The following is a 25,879-nucleotide window of genomic DNA, read 5'->3' on the forward strand; positions in this document are numbered from 1 at the left end:
AAGTTTTCCCCCAATTTGAAGCTCTCCAAGAGTTGCACTGTTATTTTTTACGCCGGCAGTTTGGGCAGTCGTGTACAGGTGTATTGCTTTGATTAGAACTTGGATCTTGTGCCAATTGGCAAAGATCTCGAGCTTTTTGTTCAGGTTATTTCTTAATTCATAACTTTTTTAAAAAAAATTTGTTTTCAAATGAGAATTTAATATTGATTTCAGAATTATGGATCAAGATAATGTAGTTTGTAGATTTGTTCCTAATGCATTGTTTGAGGTTGGTGTTCAACTGCTAGTTTTAGCAGTTTTGATTTAAGGTGCATACTGCAAAAGCACCTTAAATTGCTTTCTGGAGAATTATCAATTAAGTGCTTTTCTTGAAAACACTTTTAACTGCATTTTTTTGTTCCCCTAGAAACGTCTTTTCTTAAAAGTGCTTATGGCAGAAGCCGTCCAAATGCTTTTCTTGATCTTAAAAAGTGCTTTCGTCCGATTCAACCAACCATTGCAAAAAGATAAAAGCGCTCAAGATTGCATTTTTTAGTTGGTTTTTAATTTTTTGGCAAAGAGCTTGTGTTTGAGTTAATATGGGTTCCAATAATACAATATGCTATGAACAAAACTGCTTCATATGCATGCATAAAGCGAATGTTCTAGGTACTTGAACTACTTGGAGCTAAGCGTGTGTAATGATATGTTGTTTTATATAGTTATGATTTAAGGTTGGTGATGATATTATGATTAAACCAAGTTTGTCATGGTGTTATATAGTTCGGACTTAAAAGAATAAAGGATCAGAAATGAATGCTAATAAGGCTATGTTAAGAGCGCAACCTCCTCTGTTAAAAACATATTTTGGCGGCAAGGGTATTTTTGGAATTTCAACAGTCAACTGACGGTCCACTTAACGAAATACTAATGTCAGGAGAGGTCTCTGTAATTATATGAATACTTTCTATCTAACTGTCAATACACTAAACCTCAGGGGAGGTCTCCGAAAAAAACTCAAAAAAATAATAATAAATGTTAATAATGATAATATTAATAAAAATAAAAATCACAATAATTAATAATAACTAAAATAATAAAACTAATAATAATAAAAATAATAATAATGACATTTATAATAATAAAATTAATTGTGATTTGAACGAAGATAATTTGGGAAATATGAAAAAATTATAGGGATACAAAAGTGAGTTCAATGAATGAGAATCCCCATTCTTAATCCCTCTATGAGAATGAGATTCCCATTCCTTATTCCCAAATTGTGTGGGATCCACACATTTTATTTCCATTCTCAAATTACATTTTGTTAAGTAAATATGGGTTTCATTCTCATTTCTTCATTCACATTTCCTAAACTCTCGAGTAAACACACCATTAATCCAAACTTGTCTCGAATAAAGTTAATTTAAATATTTATTTAGTTACAGAAACAAATTTACAAAAACATACATGGTAGCAGAAAAATTAATTTGGACAACTTTTGAAAAACGAAAGAGTTCATCACGGACAGGTCTACCTACTTGGCCTCGACATAAATCTTAACCTTTCACTTATTAATCCGAAATATCACCAACACATCTTAAGATCTAAACATATGCTAATCTATCATTAAATCTATATAGAATAAATCAAAATCTTATCTAAAATCCTTATCACAGATGAATCGCTAAAATTTTGCATAACAGTCGGCATCCAAAATATATTTCAAATGTTTAAGGACATTTAAACAAAAATTCTGATATTTTCCAGAATATTATCTCTGCATGTGAACTAATTAATCCCTAGACATCAGAATTTATTACTTAATAGGTTAAAACATCTATTTCCAGGAAAGTAGTGAACTCAATCTCCAATTCCTAAACTACCAAAATTTGAACCGAATTTCACAAAATGTTTGGAAGGCCAAATGAACTTCAAAATTCTCAAACATTATACCATATCAAAACTACAGATGTCTAGTATGACTACCCAAAAATTCATAATTTTATTCCTTGTATGTTCAGAGTTATGAATTTTCAATACTCAAAGGTCTTACTGTCGGAATCTTCCTTCAGTAAATAATGAAGATTTTCTCGACAACCTAGCAATCCAACAGGCCACCAAAAGTTATGAAAATTTATAGAGAGACTCGTCCATATGTGCATTTAACTATATCCAAAATTCAAAATTTTATCCTTCATATATCCAAAGTTATAAAAGTACCGCTGTTTCAAGGTCAAGAATGACGACATTCAGAAACAAATTTTCTTCTAAATTTCCTTCAAATTCTAAATCCCTTATTCAATGCTAAAATCCACGAGAATTAAATAACCGTAGTTTAACAGGTGATTAACAAATTTTAAAAAGTTCAACAAAATACATCAATTATAAAAGAAATAAAATTGGCAAAAAGACTATATAAGAAATCTAAAAATTAAGCAAGTCGTTTTAAAATAATTTAAATTCCCTTTCTGATTTTATAACAAGATATTTCTTAGATGTTCGAACATCAATAGAGATAAAAAAATTTATATTTCATACTACTCAAAATTCAAACTATTTAAAGAATTCACTTACCGAAATCAAAGAAAGCAGAAAATGCTTAAGTTTCTTAAGGAAATTTGAAGTACAAAGTGAGTGGCCTACAATCCAGCAAAAACTGATTTTAGCAGTGGTTATAGAAGTGAGAGAAGTTGAGTACAAATTAATTACGGAAAGTTACTAAACTTCTGAATCAATTCTTATTTCAAAATTAAAAGTAACATAAAAGAAATAAGATAAAAATTAATATTTTCATTATAAATACGAACAAGTATGCAAAAATATGTGGGTGTTACACTAACATAACAGAAAAAAATAATTAAATTGTTCAAGCCAACATATTGAAAATAACATGGCAGCATTCATTCCATTTTAGGGTTTGAGTTCTTCTGTGTACATTGTATGTGTCACCTGATTCTGGGACACCTCAGTCTACAATCTTTTAATATTTTCTAACATAAACGCCATATTTATCTGCGCATGCATACTTCTTGAGCACAACATAAACAATTAGTTGTTTTTTTTTTTTTGTTGGTACAATTAATTATTTCTTGGGTACAACAGAAGCAAATTCTTTTATTTATAAGTCAACCAATCTCAAACTGGACCTTAGTTCCTACAGACGATGAACCAAGACTTGAAGTCCATGTTGTGGGTTAATTGTGATAATGGCAACTGGTGAGTGAACATAAGTTGGTGACGGGGTAAACTTGTATCGCTGCAGAATCATAGATAGTGCAATCTTGGCTTCTGTAATCGCATAGTTCAAGCCAACACAAGTCCGAGGTCCCAAACCGAAAGGAATAAATGCTGCCACGTTATTGTTTGTAGCTTTAGCCACTCCTTCTGCAAACCTCTCCGGCTTGAATAGGTGGGCATCTTCTCCCCAGATTTGAGGGTCATGGTGAACTGCTATTACTGGAATGGTTATATCCAAATTGCCTGGAACTATGAACTTTCCCAATTTGACTTCTTTTTGCACTTTCCTCAGAATGTGAAAAGCTGGAGGATATAGCCTTAAAGTTTCATTGATAATCATACCAATATAAAAGGACACGGCACAGAAAGTTAATTCACATTTAAGACAAAATTGTTGAAATTTGATCGTTATAACTAATATATGGTGTGCTTACAATCTTTAACCGTGAGATGTTATCTGCGTTTGGACTTTGTTGACCAAACAATTCCTGGACCTCCTTCCTTGCTTTGTCTTGCCAATCGTTGTGAGTTGCAAGAAGAAGAACTGTCCAAGAGAGCACGCTTGCCGTGATTTCCTGTCCAGCTACTTAAAATGTTTTACATTCATCAATTAGATCGTCTAAAGATATTTTCTGATTCACATCCACATCATGATAGGCCATCATTAGTGCTCCTAGGAGATCATCTCCATAGCTAGCTACTTCTCCTGTTATCACATTTTTTTCTCTGTTCTCTACTATCTTGATGACAGAATCTCGTATATCTTGTTCAACTTTGTCTGACTCAGTATCATCGCGTGTTTTCACAAGTTTACTGCAACAATTATACACAAAAGGTGGTTCAGTTAAAAGATAATTTGGCTCTGGCAGCTAAAATTTATTGAAAAAAAAGAAAAGAGAAGGGAATCATAGTGACTAAGCATACCCAATTAGAGGAATTCTAACTTTGTACTCGTTTTTGGAAATGAAGAAAGCCAGTTTTGTTAACATATTGAAAATGTTCTCCCCTTCCAAGTAACTGCTTCCGAAAGCGGTTCTGGATATTATTTCTGATGTTAAAACCTTGAACTCTTTGTATGCATCAATCTCTTTGCCTTCGTAGTCTCTCCATCTCTCTAGCATCATCTCCACGCTTGCAATCATATCTGGAATCATACTCTACAAGAGAAGAAGAAGAAAAAAATCTTTGCATTAATTTGCACAAAAACTGCTCATGTACTAATAGGCCAAATTATCATGCATTTACCTTCAAGGTCTCTACATGAAAAGCGTGGTTGGCCAGTTTCCTTTGCTTGAACCATTTTTCACCTTGGGTTGTTACAAGCCCGTCCCCCAAAAACTTCTTTATAAAATTTGTAGGCTCCCTTTTGGGGTATGCTCTGTCTTTATCGTTTAGTATCTCTTTGATAAGGTCAGGTTCAGCGACTACTAATTGAGGTTGAAGACCATTCCACATAAGGAAGTTTGTACCTTCACCGGATCATCAACGAAATTATTGTAAAAATCTTCTTAATCAAATATAATAAAACCAAAATGTTTAGAAACACATTGGAGTTACCGTATAGCTTGATCCAAGAGTAAACCTGAGGATAGACTCTGGGGAAGATTTGATGTGTCAATTCCATCGGACTGCTCATGATTTCATTTGTCATATTAATGATCTCTTTGGTGTTTCCATGAATGAACTTGTACGAAGGACCTTTGATGCCTTGTGATCTCATCTGAGACTGTGTCCAAATTGGATTCCACCATAGTTTGTTAATGAACCTGATAAGAACTAGAAGGAATAACAAACAAAAATAAATTGATAGGTAGATAGTCACTGCCTCCATCACTTCCCAAACCTTTGTTCTAATCTCTATAAAAATTACAGCCAACCAAGTAATTATAACTTTCTTCAATTGGAGAAGGATCTATCTTATGCTTCTTCTTATTCATATAGTGACAAATTCCAGCTTATTGAATTTACGCTAAAATAATTAGAAAGCTCATATGATTGGGTCTAAATGGTGTTAATTATATGTTATTCTCTGTAATATATTCTCAATGATCATGATTCTTCGATGAGTACTTAAATATTGCGTTTAGTAAATGCTGTTGTCATTCTATATTTTGTCAACCAAGTGTAATACAACAATTTCCATTATTTAACGAGTCCATAATTCGACAATTTGCCACATTGCTTTCATATGACGAACTAGTGGATGAAATAATTAATCAGAAAAGTTATGTTGATTATACAATTTTCAAATTCAACTCTAAAGACTCAAGTTTAAAACAAATAGAATAATTTCAAATCTAATACAAAAGGCTTTACACATTCATTAAAGGTTTCAAGTTTTAGATAGAGACAGGTGTAACTACCATTTCCATTTCTAGCTAGTAATTCTGGCTAGAATAGAAAGTTTTAGATGGGTGAAATATTACTTGAAGCCCCTGTTGAGGGTCAAGGACAATTGCCAGAACTAGAATAGGACGTTCTATATTCGCTAGCTGAAGATGAGCTAGCAAGCACCAGTACCCACCATGTAGTGATACTATTTACAACGCACGAAGCATGACCTGAATTCCATGTTGTGGGCAAAGTGTGATACGTGGAACGGGTGAGTGAACATAATTTGGCGACAGAGTGAACTTGTAACGTCTCAGAATCATTGAGAGTGCGATCTTGGCTTCTATGATTGTAAAGTTGAAGCCAACACAAGTCCGGGGTCCCAAACCAAAGGGAAGAAATGCTGCCATGTTGTTGCTTGTAGCTTTGGGCACTCCTTGTGCAAATCTTTCTGGCTTGTAAAGGTGAAAATCTTCTCCCCATATTTGAGGGTCATGGTGAACTGCTATTACTGGAATGGTTACATCAACGTTAGCTGGAACTATGAGATCACCCAATTTCACTTCCTTTTTAACTTCCCTCACAAAAACGACGAAAGGAGGATATAGCCTTAAAGTTTCATTGATAATCATACCAACCTAAAAGAATAATTAGAGAGGAGTTAAGAGAGAGAGAGATTCTTCCAGAATTGATGAAATATGATCATGATCTATTGCTTGCTTACAATCTTTAATCGGGAGATGTTATCTGCACTTGGATTTTGCTGGCCAAGTAATTCCAGAACCTCCTTCCTTGCTTTGTCTTGCCAGTCGCTATGAATTGCGAGAAGAAAAATAGTCCAGGAGAGCAAGCTTGCAGTTGTATCCGTTCCAGCAACGTAAAATGTCTTGCATTCATCTATCAAGTCATCTAAAGATATTTTCTGAGTCTCATCCGCACTGTGATAGGCCCTCATTAGTATTCCTAGAAGGTCATTTCCGTAGCTCTCTGCCTCTCCTGTCAGTACATTGCTTTCTCTCTTCTTCACTACCTTGATGATGGAATCTCTTATATCTTGTTCAAGTTTATCTGATTCAATATCATCATTTGTTTTCAGAAGTTTACTGTAACAATCATGCATAAAAGCGGGTTAATTAATTAAATTTCTCTCCACTATTGAGGATTAGTTTGGCCCTGGAAACTAAAATATATGAAAAAATAAAAAAATAAAAAATAAAAAACGGGGGAATCAGAGATATTAAGCATACCCAATTCCAGGAATCTCAAGTTTGTACTTTTTTTTGGCAACAATGTAAGCCATTTTCGTTAGCATATTGAATATGTTCTCCCCTTCCAGGTAGCAGCTTCCAAAAGCTGTCCTGGAGATTATTTCTGATGTTAAAACCTTGATCTCTCGGTATGCGTCAATCTCCTTGCCTTCATAGTCTCTCCATCTCTCTAGCATCATATCCACACTTGCAATCATATCTGGAATCATATTCTACACCAAAAGATTATAAATAAATACATATATATAGACATACATACATATATATAATAAGCCGGCGGCATCTTATATATATGACAAGAAAAATGAACAGGCAATGATTTAGGTACCTTCAAGTTCTCTGCATGAAAAGCGTTGACGGCCAGTTTCCTCTTCTTAAGCCATTTTTCCCCTCGAGTAGTCACAAGCCCATTGCCTAAAAGTTTCAAGTATTCTCTGGGCTCTCTTTTGGGGAATGATCTGTTATTGTTCATAATCTCCTTGATCAGCTTAGGTTCAGCAACTACTAACTCAGCTTGAGAACCATGCCACATCAGGAAGTTTGTACCGTATAGCTTGATCCAAGAGTAAATGTGAGGCTCGGTTATCGGGAATATTTGGTGTGACAATTGCATGGGACTACTGCTCATGATCATTTCATTCTTCATGTTCATGATCTCTTTGTTGTTCCCCTGAAAGAATTTGTAAGAAGGACCTTTGATATCTTGTGATCTCATCTGAGACTGTATACGAATTGGAGTCCACCATATTTTGTTTAAGAGCTTGATGACAAATAAAAGAAACAGTAAACACAGACAGCTTGAAAGATAGATTACCACTCCTCCCATTACTCCACAGTATTGCAGTTTTATCTAGAACAGAATAAGGAAAAAGTGTCTCCGATTAACCGTGTTTGTTTTTTCTTCAATGGAAGAAGGATGATGAAGGGTGTTTGATTTTTCTCTTAATATGAAACTGTTATACGTTAATGATCCTCTGATAAATTGTAACATAATCTGCCAATTATTGATGCTCAGAATAATACAGTTTATTCACCAAATAGCATTTTTTTATTTTTCCCCTAATTTGATCAATTATATACATTGGTTGCTGGTATGAGTTGCGTAGCCATGATATCCGGGCATTATTTGGTCCTGTCTTCACCTAATTTTAGATAAAATCTAGAAACATTATGAGAGCCAAATCTACTTTAGTTAAATAAAAGTTAGCTCCATCTTTATTATTTAGAATTTATTTAACCAGTTCTGGGCAATTTAAGAAGTTTGTCCCTGTAGTACCAATATGTAATTAAGCGGCACCATAAAAAAAAAAAAGGGTGATGAGGCCTACGCATTAATGAGTTGATTTTATAAATGTGGTAACATTTTTAAAATTTAATTACCATATTGCATGTTTGGTCCATGAATAAATGTGCGGCAGATTCCGGGAAGTATTCTCATGTGATAATCCCATGGGGCTGATCAAGATTTTGTGTCTCAGGCTGAGGATCTCTTTGGTCTTTCCATAAACAAGTCTGTAAGCAGGGCCTCTGATTCCAGCTTGCGTTCGACTTGGAATCCACCATAGTATGTTGAATAATTTGACGAGGAGCAAGAAGAATACAGAACAAAAAACGAAATGTAACATTAAAGAGCTTTCATTTCATGCAAAAAGCTTATTGACATTTCGGTCATGCACAATGATAGATACTAAACCCCTGCTGGATTTCAGTTTTGCAAATAAAGTGCTTTAACATGGTGCTTTTGTCGCCATTTGTCTAATTTTTCTATTCTAATATCTTATAATATAATCAAAGCAGGATAAGAAATCCGTACGTGAGGTGTCGGATAGTGTGGGGCTAAAAGCTACCTCCAAGCTCGAGGGGAAAATCCAGATGCCATTGTCAACGAATTTGGCAGCTGATCATGCAAAATTGAAGATGAAATCTCAGTATAAAAATTATTTTTATTCATTAATGTCCATTCTCAATGATCTCCTTTTTGCTTAAGATTCTAATTTCGTGAATTAATCAGTATAAACATTGCGTGCATTCCTGATATTCAATGAATCATTTTCTTCAACTAATTCAGTATAAAAATTGCGTGCATTATTGATAAAAATTGCGTGCATTACTGACATAAAAATTTCAATTTTTTTTTTTCTTTTACAAACAATTCCAACATAGTATAGTATTAAAGCCCAACATTCTAAGGCCTAAACCTGAAAAATATAATAGAAAGCCAATTGAGCCTAGTGTAAGAAATTACTCCTACAACCCAACATTCCAAAGCTTAAAAAACAAATCATTATTCAATATCGAAAACGAGCATCCGAGTAATGCCAACACTTCATTATTGAAGCATGTGGGCCTCCGGGCTTCGCCTGCCATGCAGACTGGATATGGCAATTTATGAGTCCGGCCCGATTTTTTTGTAGAGCATTACTAACAACACCTGATAGTATTCTAATAAAACTCCTCCCTGTCAGAATTATGTTACGGACAAAAGATTTTTTTTTTTGAAGGGGGTACTGAAAAAATATCATTAAACTTTGAGAACACATTTCTATCCGCCTAGCGTGTGCAAAACGATAGATCAAATTAGAAGGCGCATTGTACATAATACCTTGGGATTCAAAGGGTGTATTGTAAAATGAACCAATTAATTTGAGTTGTGTGCTTCATTCACACTTCATAAATTAGAAAATGTAATGCTAATGACAAATCCTTCCACCACTCAAATCTCTTCAAATATTTTCTCAAAATAACCATCTCTATTTGTAACTTACTCATATCAATAATTCAAGTAATTGAATACAAGCACGTAAATTGAAAATTTTCTGCAAACTTATCTTTTATTTATTTGTTCACTGTGATTCAAGCAATTGAATGCAAGCATGGAAATCAAAAGCTCTCTCCAAGCTTATCTTTTATTTATTTGTTCATTATGATTCGACCCCATTAATATTAATTATTTACATTATTCACTTGGATATTTTGGATATTTCTCAATCCACAACATAAACCTCTGTATTTACTCACTCCGCAATTTGCAAGTTGAGAACTTGAAATGTATAAAGATTGGAATTTAAAAATAAACTAGAGCAACACATAAGGAAATTCTGTAACCAAGGTCCAAGTAAGTTCTTTCTTCAATGGAATAAGGACGCTGAAGGGTGTTTGAGCTGACTGCAGGTTAATGATTCTCATTCTCTCATGCTTTGCCATATTGTTCGCATGGCATTCTTTATTTTTTTTCCCTTAATTTGATCAATTGCGTACACTGGTTGCAGGTATCTGTAGCGTAGCCATGATATCTGGGCATATTTTTCGTCCTGTCTTCACCCAATTTTAGGTAAAATCTAACAGCGAAATCTACTTGGATTATAAAAGTTCCTATCATTTTGGTTTCTGTAATTACTTTTTTTGAAGGAGATTAAGGAGGGTTTCAATTTACCGCTGGAATGATTTATTGCCCTTCTATAAACAAATTTGTTTCAGAATTTATATTCTGGAAATACATTGCTTAAGCATATTATTTGATGAAGGAAGTTGATCCTAATAACCTGCAGGTCTAGCTTTCCAGTCTCTACAGAGGTAAAAGAGAAAAGTGAAATAAAGGGCTCTTTAAATATTTATACTACATAATAAGCATTCAATAAAAAGTTGCGCTTTTGTGACAATTGATACTGTTTTCCAAGTTCAACCATAAAGGTTTCAAATTAAACATAAACAGAACAAATTTTTAATCTAATACAAAAGGCTACGAATACATGCAACACATGGAAGGCTTCAAAATGAAGAAAGTTCTATAGCTAGTTTCTCTGGTTGACACTTAATGGCTGAAATATTACTTGAAGTCCATGTTGAGGGCGAAGTGTCACAACTAAAACCGGTGAGTGCACATAACTTGGTGACAGATTGAACCTGTATCGTTGCAGAATCATTGAGAGCGCAATCTTTGCTTCTGTAGCTGCAAAATTCAAGCCCACACAAATTCTTGGCCCTGAACTAAAAGGAAGAAATGCTGCTGGTGTGTTGTTGCTAGCTTTAGCCACACCTTCTGCAAATCTCTCTGGCTTGAAAAGATCAACATCTTCTCCCCAAATTTGAGGGTCATGGTGAATTGCCAGAATTGGAATAACAAGTTCCATATTTGCTGGAAGAATGTACTTCCCCAGTCTCACTTCCCTTTCAACATTCCTCGAAATGTTAACAGCTGGCGGATACAGCCTTAAAGATTCATTTATAACCATGCTCATCTACAAGCACAAATAGAGAAATATTTAGTTAATACAGCATTGAACACAATCACACAAGTGATTCAATTCTATTATGAAAAGAACAATCTGCTTACTGTTTTCAATTTTCCTATGCCATCTGGTGTCGGATTTTGCTGGCCAAATAACTCAAGCACTTCCTCTCTTAATTTCTCTTGCCAATCTGTGTGCGTTGCTAGAAGTAAAATTGTCCAAGTAAGTAATTTTGTGGTTGTTTCATGTCCTGCAATATAGAATGTCTTGCACTCATCAATTAGTACATCAAGAGAGATTCTCTTGGTCATATCAGGATCGTGATAAGCCTTCAGGAGCAATCCAAAATAATCATTTCCATATCCTTCTGATTCTCCCTTCATCGCCTTCTCTTCTCGTGTCTTCATCATTTTTATGATTGAATCTCGAATCCCCTGTTCGAGTTTGTCCGCTTCAACATCATCAGATGTTTTCACAAAATCTCTGCAACAATAGAAAATATTTTCTCTGTGAAATTAATTAAGCATGCATCTTTGTAACATTAAGGCTCCATTTGTTTAGGCTATATGGCAGCCATGGACCTTCATTTTGGTAGTGCAACTTATTTCTTGTTTTATGGTTGTTTGCTAGAAACAAGTTCAATAAATGCAACTTTCATAAGACAGGTAATGGTAATTACCGAACGCTCATAAACTTTCAATTGACAGCTAAGCCACAGTACTAAGATACTAAACAGGCCTAAACAGCCACACGAGTTTTTATAAATGAAGAGAAGATACTAACCCAATAAGAGGAATTTTAATCTTATAGGCATTTCTGGAGGCGATGAAAGACATATTGGTAAGCTTATTGAATATGCTTTCCCCTTCCAAATAACTACTTCCAAAAGCTGTTCTGGAAATAATTTCCGATGTTAAAAGCGTAAAGTCTTGGGATACCTCGATCTCCTTGCCCTCGTTGTGTCTCCATCTTTTTAACATAATCTCCACACTTGCAACCATCGCTGGGATCATATCCTGCATGGGTACGAAAACATTAAACAACATAACGATTATTGATTTGAGTTTAAACATTAAACAATTTGATTTTGTTACTCTTAAGCTTTCTGCATAGAAAGCGAGGGTGGCAAGTTTTCGTTGTCTATGCCAATTTTCACCTCCTGCTGTTACAAGACCATCACCTAAGATCTTCCTCAAGAATCCTGGGGCCTGTACTTTCGGATATGTTCCATCGCTATTGCTCAGAATTTCTTTAATCAGCTCAGGTTGTGTGATCACCAATTGAGCTCGTGAACCATACCAAGTCAAGAAGTTCATCCCTGTGCCAAATATGTAAGTGGCACCATTGAAAATAGTCCAATGAATATGTAAACTATGGGTTGATTATATATACAGTAACTTCTATTCATTTACCATATTGTTTAGTCCATGAACAAATGTGCGGAAGAATCCTGGGAAGTATGTCATGTGATAATCCCATGGGGCTAATCCAGATTTGGTTTCTCAGGCTGAGGATCTCTTTGGTGTTTCCATAAACCAGTCTGTAAGCAGGACCTCTGACTCCTTGTGAACCCATCACAGCTTGCGTTCGATTTGGAATCCACCATAGTTTGTTGAATAATCTGATAATAAATAAGAAGAACACTAAACAGAAACAACTTGTAGCAGCATACAATATTATCGGTGATCCCATCGCTGCAACAATCTTTGCAAAGAGCTTATTATTAGCATGAACTAAAGCACCAGTTAGTGGATAGGCGAACAGAAACAATTTATTGAATCCCAAACAAAAAAAAAAGAAGAAACTATTGACGTTTCAGTCATATACTATAATAAGATGAGGGTGACTGGGTGAGGATAAGGATATTTTGTAAGTAGGGGCGGGAGGTTGTCGGGTAGCGTCGGTGGGACCAACGAAAGCATTTGGCTAATTGAAGATGAAATCTGAATATTAAAATAAATTTTGTTCATTAAATTGCCTGTTCTCAGTGATCTCCTTTAGGCTTATGATTCTAATTTCGCGGATTAATCAGTGGAAAAATTACGTGCGTTACTGATATTCATTAATTTATTTTTTCTCAACGGTGCTTAGAAGACGTAGGGTCAAGGATTCAATCAAATAAAATACACAAGCTTTCTTTATTGAAAATCATGTACCTAACTGTGCTGTGAATTATGATCTGATCCGCCAAATTTTAGGAGGCATTCTTGCGGATACCAGCCTCATATCATCATCATAGCAAACAAAATTTGTGTTTGGCCAGTAAGAAAATGACAAACAGATGCCGACACTTCAGTTCATAATGTTCATTATTGAGGCTTAGTTATCCATGCACACTTTCTCGTTCCAACGCCTCTTTACGCTCATACCGTCAAGTTGAAATGTGTATGTAACGGCGTGTTTCCAAATTCTTGATTATGGAAATTTTGTCTTAGAAAAATAACTGGTACAGCCCAAACGTTTATGGAAATAACACAGAACTTTCCAATGTTTAAAAAAAAAAAATTTCAACCCCAATTATTAATGGATTCCGTTAATTTCAGTTAATTTTAATAGATTTCAGCTCATAATTATCATTATCTCCCTCTAACATGCAAACCCATTTGCCTATAAATTGTTAATGAAATTACGAACATACCCTTATTTATAAAGGGAGAATTTTGCTGTAGAAATTCAATTTTCATATCCTATTTTTCCCAATTGCTCATCTTTAAATTCAATATCTTGCTCTTCGTCTTCATCAATAGGTTTCTTTTAATTTCTAAACAGAAAATTAAATTTAAATCTAACAGAAAATAAAATTAAAAAGAAGAAAAGAGCAGTAGTAGTTGTCTTCTTCTCTTGTGAATCAAGCAAAGGGGTTTCCTTCTTCAAATGATGAAAACATGAGCCACATTCAATTGAAAGAGCTTCAAGAAGGCAATCATATGAAACTAAGTTCGTTGGATCTTGGGATAGATGATGACGCATACTACAAGAAAACTCTTTTTGCTATTTTTGGAAGGTCAAATCAGTTGAATGATAACCTATCTTTCCTTAGTGTTGAGCACAAATCTAGTTTTGAAAGTTTGAAGAAAGGAGGAACGGTTAACTTGCATATATAGGCCACGGGTACAGCAGAATTTACTGAAGAAGATTTATTTTCAGTCCCTTTGATGTATGGTGGTTGCGCTCATAGGTCCCCGAAAGAAATTTGCAGAAAATATTGTCCTTTAACAATGGAAAGTGAGAATTTTTGTGAAGAGCATGTTTCATTAGATAAGAGAACAAAGAACGAAAAATTTATGTTGCTAAGGTCAGTGGTTCCATATATCAGTGAGGTAACATATTCAACTGTTACTACTGAAAATTATTTGATAATTCTTTTTTCAAATAAAAAGATAAATTCATGTTTGTGCAGGTTGACAAAGCATCAATTCTCAATGACACAATTAAATACTTGAAAAGGCTTAAGGCAAGAGTAGAGGAGGGTTTTTCGGCAAATTCATTAGTTATTAGTAAGGGAATGTACCATATCAACCTTTTAATTATTTAAACAAATCGAATCCGTTAACAAATTGGGGTCTAAATGTCTTATTTAAAATGCTAGGGAGTTTTGTGTCCCTTTTTTTAAACATTTGGGGTGTATCAAATCTTTTCTCTTTTGTTTTATAAGAAATCATTAATGACAATATTTCCTTATTAATAAGGAAAGTTAAATCCCTAATTAGGATTTAATGAGATAATTTTGGCAAAGATTTATTATTTCCAAAGTTAACAGGGTTTGTATAGTTCCATATAAATTTACACTTTTTTCCTTTTCCATAACCCTAAATTCACAACGGTAATTTTCTTTTGTTTATTTTCTCATCTACTCATCACTCTTTTCTCATACCCTAAAATTTAGAATTTTGCATAGAAAACAATTTTAATGGTGGGTAAGTCTTATTATCTCGATGCTCTACTAGATTCTCCATCGTTGTGTTCTGTTAAGAGTTTTATTTGCATGATTTTAGAACATTACAGACTGATATGATTTAGGATGTGTTTAAGCTATATTTACTGAGTTGGTTTATTGTTAAGTTTTGTTAGCTAATTCATGATACAATAAACACATTGAACAATTTCTTAATAGCATGAATATCTCACAATAAGACATATTAAAATGATTCTTGAGAAGATCTTGTCTTTCTATAAACTAGACATGTAGTGCTTATTGAATAAACTTTGTTTCATAAGATTTGACCTTATTTTCAATTTTATATGGATTTTTGAGATAGGTACTGTTGTACCGGAAAATTGTGATTTTAACAGAATGATCAAATTTACAAAATTATTTGGAGTGATATATAAACTCAAAAAATTCTGAAATTTTAAATAGAAATTATTATATGTGTCTAGTATTCTCAGTTTTTATTTCATAATTTTTTTTATCAATATATGATTTTATAAAAATCTCGGAACTTATACTGTTTAGTTAAGGCACTGTGAGACAGTTTTGAACTTGTTAAAATACAAATAATTTTGAAACATTTTTAGTATTAACTCCTCCTATAAGTTTTATGGGAGATAGCCATGGATATCTAGAATAGCTTTGTATAATATTGTGTCAATTTGATTATAAGATTAAGAGTAAAAATTCAGAGTATCAAACTTGTATAGATATGGCCATATGGGTTAGAAAATCATGATGTTGGAATACGTTGTTAATAGTTATATCTTGTATTTGTTTAAAGTGTTTGAGACTATTAGAGGCTTAGAGGTTGTTTAGATCATTTTTTTTATAATTGTTTTTATCAAGGTAAGCAATTTTATTCCTAATATATTGGATATATATGATTATTTTGATAATATTATAAGTACATGTGTTTTTATAGTTCTTTAAGAATTAATTGATTTTCATAACAAAATTAGTTTATGTATATATTTTCAAATCTGAAAATTATATTATTTTTATGATTTTAACAAAATATTATAAATGCCTTAAAATGTGTGATTTATTTTGCTAGATGATTATCTTTTATGAAATTGTCTATAAAATAATAAATAGAACTTGTTTTTCAAGTTTAAATCATTGTTATGATCTTTTACAAAACCAATATGAATGTTTTGTTCTCATGTTCAATTAAGATTATTTATGAAAATTTATGTGGGAGCCACTTTTTAAGACTATATGGCGGTCACCTCTCGAGGGCTAGAGTGCCATGAAGTGCCACATGCAATACAAAGTACCATGTGCAAGTTGCTATATATGAAAAATGAATTTAAATATTTTTGGCTCATTGTCCTTAGTCATTCTGATTCTGATTCTGATCGTATTATACGATAAATATGTTCTAGATCAGTTTTTATTTTGAATGTACACACGATATTCTAATTCTAGTTTTGTTTTTGGCTAGGTCATTGGAAGTATAGGCAACACTATGTGACATGGGCTAACCTTTTGTTTTCTGTGCACATGCGTTATACAATTTGCTTTCATGATTAATTATGATTATTGAATCATTTATGAATTTAAATCCTTTTGTTATAAAATGTCATTTTATAAAATTATTATTTCTAATATATGTTTTGATAAAAAGGGCTTGCAACACGTTTGGTATTCGACAACCCTAATGTGTTGAAAATAGTTTTACTTATTGAGTTGACGGCTTACTCCTCGTCATTACTTTTTATAGATTGAGAAATTTGTTGTGAGGTGTGCTTATATTTAGAGCTAGGGATTCATTTACTTTTGCTAGTTGAATAAGAGAAGGATGATCTTATGTTTCCTTTAAGTTTACTTATCTTATAAACTTGTAATTATGGAGTTTTGAGACTTTTATTATATAACCATAAACAACCTCCTTTTGGTGCTTAAAGATGTTCCTATATCACAAAATGTACTAGATTTAATCCAACATTTACTGGCAGAATTCGATGATGTTGTTCCTAATGAATTACCTATCAAACTTCCTCCGCTTAGAGATATCAAACACCATATTGATCTTATTCCGGGAGCAAGCTTCACAAACTTATCACACTACTGGATGAGCCCTAAATAATATGAGATTATGCATGAACAAGTCCAAGATCTTCTCAAGAAAATCATAGTTCGAGAAAGTATGAGTTTTGTAGCTGTACCAAACTTCTAACTCAAAAAAAAAGATGAAAGTCGGAGGATACATGTAGATAGTCGAGCCATTAACAAGATTACAGTACGATATCGATTTTTTAGTCCTCAATTAGATAATACGTTTGATAGGTTGGGAGGGTCAAAATTATTTTGTAAGGTGATTAATGAAAAACAGCATTCAAAACTCATAAAGGACTGTAAGAATGCCTAGTTATGCCTTTTGGTATGTCCAATGCTCTAAGCATCAAGTATTTCAACTTTCATTGAAAAATTTGTTGTTGTTTATTTTGATGACATCTTAATTTATAGCCATAGTGAGGAAGAATATATTCAACATTTGAAAAAAATATTTGAAGTGTTAAGAAAGAATAAATTTTATAGCAATTGAAGAAATGCAACTTTATGAAAGACAACTTAATCTTCTTGGGCTTTGTTATGAGTTCAGACGGAATCAAAATTGATCAAGAAAATGTGAAAGCTATTTGAAAATGGCCATCACTAAAGACAATTTCAGGGGTTCGGAGTTTTCATGGCCTCGCAATCTTTTTACAAATGATTTGTAAAGAACTTCAACACCATAGCTGCACCACTTACAGACTGTATAAAATAAAAACAATTTGTTTGGATAGAAGAAGCATAATAAAGTTTTACAGTCTTGAAGGAGAAACTTATAAATGTACATGTTCTTACACTTCTTAACTGTAGCAAATTTTTTGAAGTTGATTGTGATGCTTCTGGAGTGGGAATTGGAGTCGTTTATCTCAAGAAATTAAACCAATCATTGTTTTTAGTGAGAAGCTTAGAGAAGTCAAAAAGAAGTGGTCAACATATGAGCAACAATTGTATGCAATTGTTCACACTTTGCAATAATGGGAGTCATACCTAGTACAAAAAAAATTTATTATAAGCACAGATTATCAAGCTCTCAAGTATTTCTATGGTTCTTCTAAAGTCAATTGAATGCATGTGTGATGGATTGCTTACATTCAAAAGTTCACCTTTTCACTCAAACACAAGCCAAGCTAATTGAACAAAGTCGTTGATGCACTAAATTGCAAAGTCATGTTATTGACTATTGTTTATAATGAAATAATTGGTTTTGATTATTTGAAAGATTTGTATGCAAATGATAAGGATATCAATGAAGAATGGCAGAAGTGCACTAGCTGAGTTGCAAGTAAACACCAAATACATTATGGATTTTTATTCTTTGAAGATTGTCTATGTATTCCACGAGGATCACTAAGAGAACATATCATTCTGGAGCTATACGCTGGATGTTTAGAAGGTCATATAAGATGAGACAAAACCATTTTCTTGGTAGAAGTTTGATATTTCTGGCCGCATCCTAAACATAATGTCAAAAAAATTTGTCAAATGTTGTTATACATGCCGGACTACACATTGGGAAGACTTATACAAGCATTTCTTGATGCACTTTGGGATGACTTTTTCGTAGATTTCATCTTGGGATTACTACAAACATAGAAAAGGTTCAGATTCTATCTTTATTTTGGTATATCATTTTTCTAAAAATGATTCATTTGATTCAATGCAAGAAAACTTCAGATGCTACTTACATTGCTCAACTATTCTTTCGAGAAGTTTTCCGTTTACATGGATTTGCCAAAGACAATAGTTTTTTATTGCAATAGCAAATATTTTAGTCATTTTTGGCGTACTTTGTGGAAAAGACTTGATACAACTCTTGTCATCCATAAATAGATGGGTAGACTGAAGTCACCAATCGCACACTAGGTAATATCTTGTGATGTTTGATTAAAGAAAACCCAAGACAATGGAATAATGTTTTATCGCAAGATGAATTTGCTTACAACAATGTGCCTAATCATTCTAGTGGTAAATCTCCATTTGAAATTATTTATATTCATCCATCCTTGCAGACTTTAAACTTGGTTTCTTTACCAAAACTTCTTAAAATGAGCATTATTGCCAATCATCTAATCGATAAATTGATCGACCTACATGGAGAGATAAAAAAGAAGTTGAAAAAATCTACCACAAAATACAAGGCCATCATTGAAAAACACAGAAGGTTCGAGTCATAAAAAGTGGGCAATTATGTCATGGGCAAAGGACGACTTCCGTAGGAGAATACAATAAGCTCGAGCAAAAGAAAATTGGTCCTTTTTGCATCTTTTAGAATATTAATGATAATACCTATATCATTGATCTCCTTAAACATTATTTCATTTCTAACACTGTTAGTATTCAAGATTTGTACAAAGTATCATAGTCCAAAACAAATTCCTTAACTAACTTGAGGACAAGTTGTTTTCAAAAGAAGGAGAAACTGATGCAGCATGAGACATGAAGCCAAGATAATGGAATAAAGTAGGTGTGTTTTGTCCAGTAGAATGTAGTTGGTGTGTCTGTTGAGTGGAGTGTAGTCGGTATAGTTGAATATGAATATTATAAATATGTATTAAATCTTCTATAATAATCAACCCATCTTAAATCAAAATTTGAGTTTTCTGATTACAAATTCTAGTTGTGAATTTGTCATATCATCTTCTTTTTGTGAGAATGCAAATTAGAGTGAAATTTAGAAAATGATATGTTAAACAATTTCTTAGAAAGTTTACTTATCGGAGCTGGTGGATTTGGCAAGGAATGCAAGGGTTTCATGGACGGTGGCACCACCACTGATGTTATAAAGCGTGCCAATACATGTTCAAACTAAGGTCTAAACTAGTTCAGAACTGAAATCTCCTAGCTCTCGAATCTTCGACACCGACACCTCGTCTCTTTGATTGGTCACCATGTAGAAAACAAAGAAATGATTCTTGTTTATGATTACATGGCTCGGGGTACTCTACATGATCACCTCTACAATAACCACAAACCTCCACTCTAGTGGATGTGGAGGTTGAAAATATGCATTGGTGCAGCGAGAGGATTGCATTATCTACGCACGGGTACAAGGAACATAATTATTCACCGTGATGTCAAGAGTACCAATATATTGCTAGATGAGAATTGGGTGGCTAAAGTTTCAGATTTAGGCTTGGCAAAAGTTGGCCCAAACATGCTGAGTTAATCAAACGCTCACGTTAGCACAACCGTGAAAGGCAGCTTCGGTTACTTGGATCGAGAATACTACCGGCAAAACTGACGGAGAAATCTAATGTGTACTCATTTGGGGTGGTTCAATTTGAGGTACTGTGTGCTAGGCCTGCCATGTTACCAATGGCAGAAAATGAGCAAGAAGTAGAGCACGATAGGGTGAATTTGGCTGATTGAGCACTATGTTGTTATCAATCGGGCACATTAGGATTGGTCGTTGACCCATTTCTTCGAGGAAAGATTGATCCAGGATGTTTCAAAACATTCACGGACATTGCAAAAAAGTGCTTGGCAGATAGAGGATGTGATCGGCCGCAGATGGGTGATGTGTTGTGCAATTTGGGGTTGGCATGGCGGCAACAAGGGGCTGTTGATCATTATATTCAAGAGGACATAGTTTCTACTTGCGGTCATCCGTACATTGCCAACATAAATGGAAATTGTAATTCTGATATGAGTCCATGGGTAGAGTTCTCTGAGATCATGATTCCGATTGGACGTTGATTTGAGAATGAGAGTTGGCTTTGTGTTACATCATCTATAGTTTTTCTGCTTACAATATTTTGTACTGCTGTCGTCCTTTTCCATAAGTTGGGAAATTTACAATAATAACCATTAAAGTTTTAATTTTTTTCATCTTAACCCCTTAAAAATATTTCTATCAACATTAGCTATTAAACAACTTTTGAGACCAAAACACCCCTCTCTCATCTCTCCCCCAACACTCCTTTTCACTCATCTCTCACAAACCGATCCAACTCCCATCATCGACGGCGACATCAACCCTCGTCGGCGGCAGCTCCATTTCTCACCGGCATTCGATCTACAACCTTCAACAAAATCTAGGTTAGTCATTTTTCTTATTTTCATTAATTTAAAATGAGATTTTAGAATAATAATAGTAATAGCTTGAGAATAATGGTGGTGGTGTTTGTGGTGGTTGATGGTGTTTGGGAGTATTGTTTTTCGATTTTGTTGTGGCTTAATTTTGGGGATGGAGAGGGAGGGGGGTAGGGCGCGCACGCGCGCCCATGCGCGCCCCACTGTCGCACCAAATCTGGTGCGACAAAATTTATAGTGTTTTTTTTTAACGAGTATTTTTTTTCTGTAAACATAATGTAATAATTTTATAAATATTACAGATACATGGTGAAATCAAAATCACCGGATATTGATGTAGGCAAGATGTATTTTAGTTATGCCGATCACTTTCCTGGTCGAATTTCGAGCATGTGTAAGTTATCTTCGGTCATAAAAGCCATCGAGGAAAAATTAACAAAGCGGCAGTTGACTATGTTCAAAAAGGATATATTTGGGCATTTCTTGGAGTGTCGAAGTTTTTCATTTAGTGGGGTAATTTTGCACAATCTTTTGCTGAGGCAAGTGGCCCATGAAGAAGATAGCCGTGAGGATCAGTTATGGTTTCAAATTGGTGAGCATTTGATTCGTTTGTCAATTGTCGAATGGTGCTTGGTTACTGGACTTTCATTTGGTGTTGATACCAATAAAAAAAATGATGAAATGGAGCAGAGGCTACGGAATACGTATTTTGGTGGTGTTCATCGTAAGATTAATGTGAAGGAATTCGATGCAATATTTAAGGAGTTGAAATTCGAGGAAATGGACGATATGGACGCATTAAAGATTGCGCTGTTTTATTTTGCGGACCGAGTACTAAATGCAAGAAAAAATCACTGTCAAATCAATTTCGATTGGCTTGACCAAGTTGATGATACACAGTACTTCCGAAAGCGTCCATGGGGTCTGTTGTCGTGGGAAATGATTTACGAGAGTCTTGACAATGTACTGTTCGAGAAAGACGAGAAATTTAAGAAGACTCAGTTGAAAAATCCAGATCATAACATTGAAAAATATAATCTTTATGGCTTTATGTCTAGGGTTCAGGTGCGTTTTTGTTTTTGTTTATTAATAAGTTTTATAGTATTAAATATTTAATATGTTGTTTTATTTGATTTTTCAATTTGGTTGTTGTAGGCTTGGATTTACGAAGCAATTGAAGGGTTGCCATCAACATGGGTCGTCAAAATGAAGAATAAGATTCCCCGCATTTTGCAATGGAAGCCCATGGCGTCTTCGAGAATCAATTTTGCGGAGGTTTATTCGTTCTTCAACGACGAATCTCGTCTTGTAAGTAATATGTATTACTTATTTTTTTAATTTTACTAAATTTAAGTTATGTATACTTAAAATTTTCAATTTAATTTATTGCAGGGGGACGTTTTACAAACTCTTGAGCCAAATTCAAAGGAGAGTAGCAGAAATTATTGGGTCTCTGTGAAGGATTACTTGCCAAGCATTCCAGGCTGGGTTCTTAAGATTGGTATAATCTAAGTACTCAAAATTTTTTAATCGAAATTTTTGACTTTTCATTTAATAATTTTAAATGATACTTTATACAGCACCAACCTTCAATCAACGTGATGCTGTCGGTTACAAGGCAATCAGACGAGCATGACGACATACCAAACCCAATACCAGAGCAGCGTCATGACACTTATGAGGATGAGGTGGCTGTTGATGACCACCAGCAGCGTCATGACACTTATGAGGCTGTTGATGACCACCAGCAGCGTCATGACACTTATGAGGCTGTTGATGACCACCAGCAGCAAATAGACAACTCTGATGACGCACGAGATTCTGAGGTTATAAATAATATACGATATTTTTTCTTTATAAATTTTTTTTTGTTATTCTAAAGTTTTCTGTTTTTTCTTTTGTAATAGTCGAGGACAAAGCAGTTTAATGATTACATACGACGACGGCTGGATAAGATTGATCGTAACGTGTACGAAATAAAGTCAGAATTAAAAGATTTTAAAGAAACCGTAGTTGGCTTCATCGACACATTTGCTAAACGTCCAAATAAGGATTCTCCCACTGCAGGCTCGTATGCAGTAAGCAAATTTTTATTTAATAATTATGTTCGTTTAACTTTTAATTTGATAGTTGTTTAATATGTTATTCTCGGCGAATGGGCAGGCCCCGGATGACTATGGAGTGTATACTAACGTGGGCAATGAAAATTTGTCTACGCCCACGTCATTGTATAGTTTCTACGGGGATGTTAGTGGAGAAAGCGTGCAGGTGTTCTCTGAGGTGCCTCCCGGCGTTAGTAAGTTCGGCCGCGCGTACATACCGTCGTATGTTTATAACAGTCCTTACATGATTCCTCCAATCAGGCGAAGACAGAACGTCCGGCCTTTGCCTCGACTCCAAATCTTGGAGCATGCGATTGACATGAGTATGACTGTGAAAATAAATCCACTGAGAGGATTGAAGGACTCTAGTATGTTTGCTGAGTTTGATCGATGGTTCACTGGTGATAGCAGAGTCCGCCGGAGAGTCCAGCACCCGCGGTCATTCTTTCAAATAATCTTGGGGACAGCTTCGATGGGATGGCTAGGCGATGAGGTATTTATATTTTCGTCGTGATGTATACTGTTGTGGATTTGTGTATAAATTTTTTTTTAAATCGTAATATTTCTGTTTCTCTACAGCATATTCACGAGTATCTCCGCTTGATTAGCGAGAAAGAACGGCAGTATCCAAATGCCTTACTCCAACGTGTCACACATACTGACACATTTTTTTGGGTAATGTGCCGACAGAACTTATAAATACTATTTAATTTTTTTTAATTATTGCCTTTAAGTTTTGTTAATTTATGCATTTCTTGGTTATCTATGTACTAGGTGTTCTTAAATCGGTTATGGAACAACGGGGATTGTGCGGTCGATTCATTAGTATTCGACGACCGCATGAATAGTTATCTTTGTGGGCGACAGCACACAATGTCCAAATCAATGACGGATGTCGATATGGTATATATTTTATTGCATTTTATATATAAGTTGTCGATTTTTCTTAGTTGTTTTTCAATTTCATAGATAACGAACATGTTTTTGAATTTTTATATACAGTTACTCATCCCTGTTAACTTGGACGGCGAGCATTGGGTACTGGCACGAGTAGACTTTCGGAAAAACAAAGTCTGGATTTATGACTCATTAATCACATGCCGCGACGACAAAAGATACAGGTTGAAATTCAAGCCACTTGAAGTTATCTTCTCTCGATGGTTGGAATATGTTGGGTTCTACAACATCCGACCTGAGTTGCGGAGTGCCGACCCCTGGAAAGTTATCGTAGTTAGGAGCACGCCACAACAGGAGCCCGGAACTGGCGATTGCGGTGTTTTTGTATTGATGGTTACGATGTATTTAATGTTCGGGCTTGGATTGGAGTTTAACGCTAGTCATGTCGAGTACTTTAGAAAGAAGATTGCGGTTGACATATTTAATGACGATATTGTATTGTAAACCGTTGTAGTAATTTGAATGTTTAAACTTGAATTTTTTTTTTAATTTACGCACTTAAGTTTATATAATTTTAATGCTCACATTTTAATATTTAAAATAAAATAAAGTTTTATGACATATAATTGTACAATACACAAAACACAATAACAACTAACTTCGAGTCGACGCAATGGGATTCTTACATCGCTTACGATTATGGCCCAGTTCATGACACCGCCCGCATCTTACAGTCCGCCTGTTAACGTCCTCGCCAGCCGAGGGTATTCTGAGCTCTTTACGACGGCCAGGTGGTGGTGTCTCAACTGGTGGGTATACTTGCATCTCCACCATTTCATCTGGAATTTCCCAATCAGCCACATCACCAACTGGCTCTACTGGTTGTGCATAAGCCATCACCAACGATTCTGTAGTGTAAAAGTCCGAGCATAGGTTAATAAAACCCACCCGGTGTGTTAGACACGCCGCAATTGCATGAGCACATACAAGCTGATCAAGCTGAAACACTCTGCATGTGCAAGTTCTCTTTTGCAAGTCAACCAAACCTTCCTTAAGCCCACCGCCTACCACTTGAAATCGATGTGGAGACACCGGCCGAACTATCATTCTTTCAACTATAGTTCTTCTCTCAGTGACTATTTCATCCGCCCATGTTGCTAGCCGAGTAGTCATTGATTCAGCCACAATTTTTCTATCATAAAACCATTGCTGCATTGTTTTTCTAAAGTGATCAACAAGATGAGTTACAGGAAATTTTTGAGGTTCCTGTATGAAAGAATTAACACTCTCCACGATGTTGGTGGTAAGTATGCTGTACCTCCTACCTTCAAACTGAGACCTTGCCCAATTACACGTACCGATATTATTTTCTAGGTAATCAGCCGCACCCGAGTGGATCATCCACAACCCTTCAAGTTGTCTCTTAAATTCCTCGTGGCCATATGCTTTTGCTGCATTAATAAAGGTAGGCTCAAATTGATCCCAAAGAGCTTTGGACATTCTAAACTGAGACTTAATGTTACCTTTGACGTGGTAAAAACAAACGTCATGACTTGCATTGTGAAATACTTTAAGAACGGCTCTCCTTATGCAGTACATCGATCAGAGATAATTACCAACTCAGGTCTATCGCCAATCACTCCGTATAACTTCATCATAAACCATTCCCAAGCATAATTGTTTTCTGAATCCATGATCCCAATGGCTAACGGATACAATTGATTGTTACCATCAAGACATGTTGCCACGAACATGCTTCCACGATATAGTCCCTTCAGATGAGTACCATCTACAGCAATGACAGGCCGAATG

At 34.7% G+C, this 25,879-nt stretch overlaps 4 protein-coding genes and 1 pseudogene across 5 annotated transcripts; 1 reads left to right on the plus strand and 4 right to left on the minus strand.

Annotated features, from left to right (window-relative positions):
* Window positions 1-3,099: 3,099 nt before the first annotated feature.
* Window positions 3,100-4,674, minus strand: LOC102623183 (cytochrome P450 CYP749A22-like). Its single transcript, XM_052439930.1, has 3 exons — window positions 4,465-4,674; window positions 4,144-4,376; window positions 3,100-4,032 (listed from the first exon to the last, which is right to left on the minus strand). Exons 1-3 carry the CDS (start codon window positions 4,672-4,674, stop codon window positions 3,807-3,809), a joined length of 669 nt encoding a protein of 222 aa, XP_052295890.1. The 3' UTR covers window positions 3,100-3,806.
* An 864-nt stretch (window positions 4,675-5,538) lies between these two features.
* Window positions 5,539-7,755, minus strand: LOC102623461 (cytochrome P450 CYP749A22-like). The gene is made up of 4 exons (XM_006484188.3): window positions 7,147-7,755; window positions 6,798-7,030; window positions 6,275-6,653; window positions 5,539-6,188 (listed from the first exon to the last, which is right to left on the minus strand). The coding sequence occupies exons 1-4, from the start codon at window positions 7,642-7,644 to the stop codon at window positions 5,760-5,762; spliced, it is 1,539 nt and encodes a 512-aa protein (XP_006484251.1). The 5' UTR covers window positions 7,645-7,755; the 3' UTR covers window positions 5,539-5,759.
* A 2,650-nt stretch (window positions 7,756-10,405) lies between these two features.
* LOC102623755 (cytochrome P450 CYP749A22-like) lies at window positions 10,406-12,865 on the minus strand. Of its 2 annotated transcripts, XM_006484189.4 has the most exons (5): window positions 12,460-12,863; window positions 12,142-12,365; window positions 11,831-12,063; window positions 11,152-11,530; window positions 10,406-11,056 (listed from the first exon to the last, which is right to left on the minus strand). In XM_006484189.4, exons 1-5 carry the CDS (start codon window positions 12,737-12,739, stop codon window positions 10,610-10,612), a joined length of 1,563 nt encoding a protein of 520 aa, XP_006484252.1. In that variant the 5' UTR covers window positions 12,740-12,863; the 3' UTR covers window positions 10,406-10,609. The 2 variants fall into 2 exon arrangements, with proteins under 2 accessions (XP_006484252.1, XP_052296117.1); XM_052440157.1 differs by having other exon boundaries at window positions 11,831-12,365; window positions 12,460-12,865.
* Window positions 12,866-19,719: 6,854 nt separating this feature from the next.
* LOC107177691 (receptor-like protein kinase FERONIA) lies at window positions 19,720-20,765 on the plus strand (annotated as a pseudogene).
* A 3,956-nt stretch (window positions 20,766-24,721) lies between these two features.
* On the minus strand, window positions 24,722-25,240 carry LOC107176652 (uncharacterized). Its single transcript, XM_015529469.2, has one exon. The coding sequence runs from the start codon at window positions 25,238-25,240 to the stop codon at window positions 24,722-24,724; it is 519 nt and encodes a 172-aa protein (XP_015384955.2).
* Between the last annotated feature and the right edge of the window lie 639 nt (window positions 25,241-25,879).

This window comes from Citrus sinensis, chromosome 4 (genome assembly GCF_022201045.2).
Source record: "Citrus sinensis cultivar Valencia sweet orange chromosome 4, DVS_A1.0, whole genome shotgun sequence".
Lineage (NCBI taxonomy): Eukaryota > Viridiplantae > Streptophyta > Magnoliopsida > Sapindales > Rutaceae > Citrus > Citrus sinensis.